The sequence below is a fragment of the Orycteropus afer genome, unplaced genomic scaffold (assembly GCF_000298275.1).
Source record: "Orycteropus afer afer isolate SDZICR_OR568_19922 unplaced genomic scaffold, OryAfe1.0 scaffold00121, whole genome shotgun sequence".
NCBI classification, from domain to species: domain Eukaryota; kingdom Metazoa; phylum Chordata; class Mammalia; order Tubulidentata; family Orycteropodidae; genus Orycteropus; species Orycteropus afer.
In genome coordinates, this window is record NW_006921708.1 from 7,290,244 (window position 1) to 7,297,403 (window position 7,160).

The following is a 7,160-nucleotide window of genomic DNA, read 5'->3' on the forward strand; positions in this document are numbered from 1 at the left end:
GGGTCTTCCTTGTAGGCATATGGATATTATCCTATCACTGACAGCATTGTACTTCCGGACAGATCTTGAAACATCCTTTGTGATGATGAATGCGACACCATTCCTCTTTAAACTGTCACTCCCGGCATAGTGGATCATATGGTTTCTGATTCAAAATGGCCAAAACCAGTCCATTTCAGCTCACTAATGCCTAGAATATCAATCTTTATGCATTCCATTTCCTTTTTGACAACTTCCAATTTTCTTAGATTCATACTTTGTACATTCCATGTTCCGATTATTAATGGATATGTGCTGCTGTTTCTTCTCAATTTGAGTAGTGCCACGTCAGCAACTGGAGGTTTCGAAAGCTTTACATTATCCATATGAGTAAGGCTGATTTTACTCTGATAATGCAGCTCTTTCCCAGTTCTACTTTGAGAGCTCTCTAAGCTAAGTGACTCATCTTCCTCTTCTGTATTGGACAATGTTTCTGGACTATTCATAAAGTTGCACTGTAATGTATCAGATATTGTTTCTCTGCTATTCATAAGGTTTTCCCAGGCCAATTCTTTGAGAAGTGGATGGCCTCCTCCTTCTTCCTAGTCTGTCTCAGTCTGCAAACCAGGATGATACCTGTGCAACAGGTGCACCCCCACTGGGTTTGAAATACCAGTGGCACAGCCTCAAGACTCACAGACTCACAGTAACACATCACCACAGTAGGACAAACCAATAGACAAGTTTGTATCCCTCAGCTGTTGGAAACCCCTCCAACCACCCTTACCTGGTTCCCTGAGGCTAACTCCTCGATCTGTCCCAGTCCTCTTTTCCTTTTCTGTCCTCCCCCTGCTTCCTGCCTCACTGATTGTGGTGGGTGGCCTGGGTTCCCTCTCCTCACCTGGATCCCTGCGGTTGAATCCTCAATCTGTTCTGGTCCCCTTTGCCTTTTTTTTCCTCTCCCTGCTTCCCCCCTCACTGCCTGTTCTTAGGTCCCTTTTTTTGGCCTCTCCCTACTTTCTATCTCACTGACTGTTCTTAGGTCCCTGGAATCCGAATGAGAATGCTATCACTTTGAAATCCAAAATGGCTGCCACTTGTAAACATTCAAAATGGCTGCACCCTCGGTCACTTTAAATATCCAAAATGGCCACTGCTTGTAAACATTCAAAATGGCTCTGCCCTCATTCACTTTAAACATCCAACATGGCCACCAATTGTAAACATTCAAAATGGCTGCACCCTCAGTCACTTTAACTATCCAAAATGGCAGCACCTTAATCACTTTAAATATCCAAAATTGCCACTGCTTATAAACACTATTTTCTATATATTAAAATAATAACTAATGATAACCATTAGTTTTTATATATTTATATATGCATGTCATTTCATGAAAGTGAGAACATACAGCATTTGTTTATTGTGATTGACTTATTTCACTCAACATAATGTCCTCTAGAGTCATCATGTTTAAGATGTTTCAGGGAATCATTTTTCTTTATTGTTGAGTAGTATTCCATTAAATGTATGTATCACACTTTATTTATTTATCTGTAACAAACACTTGGGTTGTTTCCATCTCTTTGCTATTGTGAACAGTGCCATGATGAATATAGGTGTGTATATGTCAGTTGTCAGTTTCTGTCACTTCCCTAGGGTGCATACCTAGGAGTGGAATTGGTGGGTCATATGTCAGGTCTATCTTTAGTTTTCTGAGGACTACAAGGCTGTTTTTCATAATAGCTGTACTACTTTGTATTCCCACCAACAGTGGATAAGGGTTCCAATTTCTCTGTATCCCCTCTAATACTTGTTATCCACCACCCTTTTTTTTAAAAAAAAAAAATCTTAGCCATCCTTACCTTATTGCTAACTAGTCAATTCTGACTCATAGCAACCCTATAGGACAGAGTATAACTGCATTGTAGGGTTTCCAAGGCTGTAAATCTAAATCTTTACAGAAGCAGAGTCTCATCTTTCACCCATAGAGTAGCTAATGGGATCAAGCTGCTGTCTTTTATGTTAGTAGCTGAGTACTTAATCACTGTGCCACCAGGGCTCCTTTAGATATCTTAGTGGTAGTGGAATGTATTTCATTGTGTTCTACTTTGTATTTCACTGTTGGCTAATGATGTTTTATGTCATTATGACATCTTTTCATGTCCCTGTTGGCCATCTGAATATCCTCTTTGATGAAGTGCCCCTTCATGTCCTTTGCTTAGTTTATGACTGGGTTATTTCTATTTTTGCTGTTAAATTTTAGCTATTTTCTATTTATTTTGATAGTAGAACCTTATCAGTTATATCTTTCCTGAAGATTGTTTCCACTCTGTGGGTTATCTCTCTAATCTTTTGATCCATAGGGTTCTTAAAGGCTGATTTTTCAGAAATAGATCATCAAACCCTTCTTCTAAGGTACCTCCAGTTGGACTCAAACCTCCAGCCTTGGGGTTAACAACTGAGTACCTTAACTGTTTGTACCACTCAGGGACTAATAAATGATTAAAAAAAAAAAAAAAAAAACCCACTGCCATCAAGTTTATTCTGATTCATACCAATACCATAGGACAGAGTAGAACTGCCTCACAGGATTTCCAAGGCTGTAAATCTTTCCAAGAAAACTCCCTCATCTTTCTCTAGCAGAGTAGCTGGTGGGTATGCACCACTGGCCTTTTTGTTAGTAGTCAAATGCCTTAACCACTATACCACCAGAGGTCCCTAATAAATGATAGGAAGGTCAATTCTAGTTAAATTTAATTTAGATGAAGTGTTGTAGCCCCAGTTGTTGTAACAGAGAACTCAGCCTGGGATCTAGGGGTTCCATCATGAAGGACTCTGTGTATTTTGCCTACTTAATCCACTCATACGTGTCCTGGGAATAACAAGTATTTCCTTGGCCCGGATGACAGACTCTTGGCTAGTCATCCCTGGTCCACATAGGTCATGCATGTGGACTAGCCTCAGAGGCACCTCCTGAGCTCCCATTCAACTCAGTTGGTCTCCCCTTTCTGTTTGCTTCTAACCTGGCTCTTGTACTGAGAGATTTTCCTACTAACATCCTGGAGCTTATTTGGCATTATTTACTACACAAGTAGAACATGACAACATTTGAGAAATAAGAAGAAAGAAAAGTTATCCATGAATCCCTTTTCTCAGCAGACAAAGCTGTTTGGTTTCCCTGAGCTCCTTTTAGCTCCTATCTATCAACATTGATAATGTCTAAACAGGTAGAATTCTATGACTTGATTTGGACACACTTTATTTATAGTCTGGGTTTTTTTTTTTTTTTCCTTAAGACAAAAGCATTTCTTACATTCTGCTAAATGGTGTTATTTAGCAGCATATAAAATGGTCTCAAAGGAACCCTGGTGGCACAGTGGTTAAGCACTCAGTTGCTAACTGAAAGGTTGGCAGTTTGAACACACCAGACACTCCACAGAAATAAGATGTGGTAGTCTGCTTCTATAAAGATGACAACCTTGGAAAACCTGTCCTACAGGATTACTATGAGTTGGAATTGACTTGATAGTAATGGGTTTGGTTCATTTTAAATGGTCTTAATAGTGACCAGTTTAATAGATCAATTCCATACACGTAATCTCCAAGGCCAGCAATAACTGCTTCAGGCATGATAACTGACCCACAGTTTCAGCAGTAGGCTAGGAAGAGGTAGAGCCAAGGTTGAAATCCAGGTTTCTCTGACTCCAAACCCTGCTCTTTCTACCCTGAATTTCTGAACCTATTTACCAAGATTAACATGAGGAGTGCTTGGGGATCTCATTTCCTGGAGCAGCACATCTGATCCTGGAGCTCTCTGTGCTAACTGAGAACCAGAGCTTTCCTAACTCAAGCCCCATAGCTTAGGCTCTCCGTCACCTGATCACAACTCTGTGATGCTGTGGCAGTGCTAACTCTGGCAGCTCCACCCCTATTCAGCTGGAGCCAAGGCCAAGATGATTCAACCACACCCCAGGACTCTTTGTCAAGGCCACAAGCTAGACTGTAGCCCTCATCATTCCTAGCTTCACCCATTTGCCCAGACTACAGAACCAGCCTCAAGCTGGTGTGTGACTGCATGCACCACCCTAGTGCCCATGCCCAAGAATGTCCTGGAGGTAGAGAGTTGTAGAAGAGAGGACAGCGGCATTAGACCTGAGTTTTCTAAAAACCCAATGCCTATGGGTAAGTGCACACTACTTAAGAGAATGTCACTAAAATGAATTTCTTCAATTCTCATCGCTTCTTTTTCCTTACCTCTAACAAAGAACATAAGTCTGGTGGTGTAGTGCCTAAGAATTTGACTGCTAACCAGAAGGTTGGTGGTTCAAAGCCACCAACGACTACATGGAAAGAAGATAGGGCAATCTATTTCCATAAAGATTTATCTCCTTGGAAACCCAGTGGGGGTTGCTATGAGTCAGAATCAACTCAGTGGCAGTGGGTTTGGTTTCTCGGTTTGGTTTTAACAAAGAACAAAACCTGCCCACAGGGTGGTAGTGATGATTAAGTGAGGTAATAAATGAGAGTCTTCATGCACCATTCCTTGCAATTAGAAAAAGCCCAGTAGGTGATAATAACTACATACATTATTAATAATAATAAACCATGGGGAAGTATAATACAGAGCAAGTACTTAATAAATTATGGTTGTCATTGTTATAACCATAATTTATCATATAATACTCTTGCTGTCAGCTATCTAAAATCATACTGTTATGGATAAGAAGACTGGAATTTTAGATGGTTGTTTCACCTTGTGAGAAGTCTGTCTTTCTCTTGTAAAGGGCTGACTGAAGAGAGGACTCTAATTGTGTTGATTTATTGGTGAAATAACATGAAAGCATGGACAGTTCTTACCCCTGGCATGATGATGCTGGAGAGTGAATGGTGCAGCACGGAGGAGCAGAATGCCATTGTTCTTGAAGTGCCGAGAAGAGAAATGCTTTTCAATGTCAAGAGGAATAAGAGGATTCCTTGGAGCCATCGCATCCTCTGAGAGAGAACATAGCAGTTCAGTATGTCATACAGATCACATTGACTTCCTTCAGTCATGGGCTGGGAGAACATGAGCAAGTGTGCACTGGATTTGATTAAAGTATACAGGCCAGAGATTGCCAAACCCAGTCAGTGTTAGATATTTGCAGAGGAGAAGGATCCAGTACTGGTAGTAAACACAGATTGCAATGCATTTTTAGAAAGACTGGACTTGAATTCTGATCTAAACATTTCTGTAAAGAACAGGACTGAATTTGGGCCTAGCCACTTTCCTCCTCAGTACTGTAAAGAAATAACCATCATAAAGGCTGGGACATAGACAATATTCAGTGCAAATTAATTCCCTTCTCTCCCTCCATGTTTACAGAGTATGTCACAGGTTAAAAGCATTTTTCCTGTATATATTTTTCTATTTGATCAATTCTTACAAAAACTACAAGTACTCCCATTTTATAGCTATGCAAACTAAGGCTCAGATAAATGGGGGAACCAGACAGCTGGTAAAATGGTGGCCTGGTTCAAATCTACCCTCTAGGATAGGCTATTCCATGTACCCTCCACTGTCCCACAAGCAACTCCTATGAGCGCTTTTCACATTTCTCCTAGGGGTTTCATTGGGAAAGTACTTTTGGGCACACAATTTCATCTATTCTCATCAAGATTATAAATCAATGAGAAAGAAATGAAAGCCAGATGCTTTAAAATCTCCATGGCCAAAGGATATAGGATTTTGTTTTTTATTAACTGGCACAAGACCAACAGTGACCTTTGACAATAAAAACCCAGTCTAAAGCCATGAGTGGCTCTCATACTCCAGGTTCCCTTCAGAGCATAGGCATGGATGTGGGCAGGGGGAACAGAGATGAGTGGGGCTCTAGTCAGCACCACTTGAGAAATATAAAACTAGCTGCAGGAGTAATTTTACATCTTCTATTAGCCACATTTTCAATATAAAATCAATATAAACTTAGCAACCCTCCCCTTAGGTTGCTGAAGCAGTATCACTACAGAAGTTGATTGCCCAAACTTCTTTCTGAGAGTGGTTGGTGGGTGCGAACCACCAGCCTTGTGGTTAGCAGTCAAACGCCTTAGGCACTATGCCACCAGAGCTCCTAATATAAACTTAAGGAACTTAAGGATTAAAAAATTATTTAGGAGATACCTTACATTCTTCATTTTCATCCTAAGTTTATGAAATTCAGTAGGTATATTTTATAATTACAGCACTCTTCAAATTGGACTAGTCACATTTCAAGTTCTCAATAGCTGCATGAGGCTAATGGCTACTGTATTCAACAGCACACCCGTAAACCCTGCTAGTAGGATAAAGTGGAAAGGACCCCATTTCCTACCTAAACTTACCTTGAGGGACACCATAAAGGCTCCCTTGTTATTGTTATTTTAACTGCTATTTATAGAACACCCACAGTGAGCCAGTTTCTGTGCTTGTTGTATATGTATGTATGTATGTGAATGTAGGGGGTAGTGGTGGTTCAGTGATAAAATTCTCCATGTAGAAACCTGGGCTCTATTTCCAATCAATGTGCCTCTTGCACAGCCAACCATCGTGTCAGTGGAGACTTGTATGTTGCTATGATGCTGAACAGGTTTCTGAAGTGTTTCCAGACAAAGATAGACTAGGAAGAAAGGGCTGGTGATCTGCTTTTGAAAATCAACCTGTGAAAATCCTATAGATCACAACTGTCTTATCTGCAATCATCATGTGGATGGTGCAGGATGGGGTAGCCCTTTGTTCTGATGTGCATGGGGGTATCATGTGTTGGGGGCCCACTTAAGAGCAGCTAGCAACAACATGTATATGCATATCCAAATATGCATGCACACACACATGCAAACATGAAGGCAAACAAGTTAAGTATCATAAAAAATCCTACTGCCATAGAGTAATATTAGATTCATAGCGAGCCCTCGTTGGGTTCCGAGGTAGTATCACTACAGAAGTACATTTCCTAACCTTCCTTCCGAGGAGTGGCTAGTGGGTTTGAACTGCCAGCCTTAGGCACTGTGCTACCAGAGCTCCCATAAGTATTATAGCCCCATGTTTTAAGACTTGGAGAAGTTAATTTAAGGAAGCTAACTGCCCTCCAAACAGTGTTTCTTTGCTATTCATAAGGTTTTCCCTGGCCAATTCTTTCAGAAGTGGACGGCCTCTTCCTTCTTCC

The 7,160-nt window shown here is 40.8% G+C and overlaps 1 protein-coding gene across 1 annotated transcript in view; it reads right to left on the reverse strand.

The window, feature by feature from the left end:
- The window catches only part of PKD1L1 (polycystin 1 like 1, transient receptor potential channel interacting), a 256,681-nt gene that overhangs the window by 14,083 nt on the left and 235,438 nt on the right, over positions 1–7,160 (reverse strand). Inside the window, exon 46 of the mRNA XM_007944144.1 lies at positions 4,840–4,974. Coding sequence (XP_007942335.1) covers positions 4,840–4,974 — 135 coding nt within the window. The remainder of the gene's footprint in view (positions 1–4,839; positions 4,975–7,160) is intronic.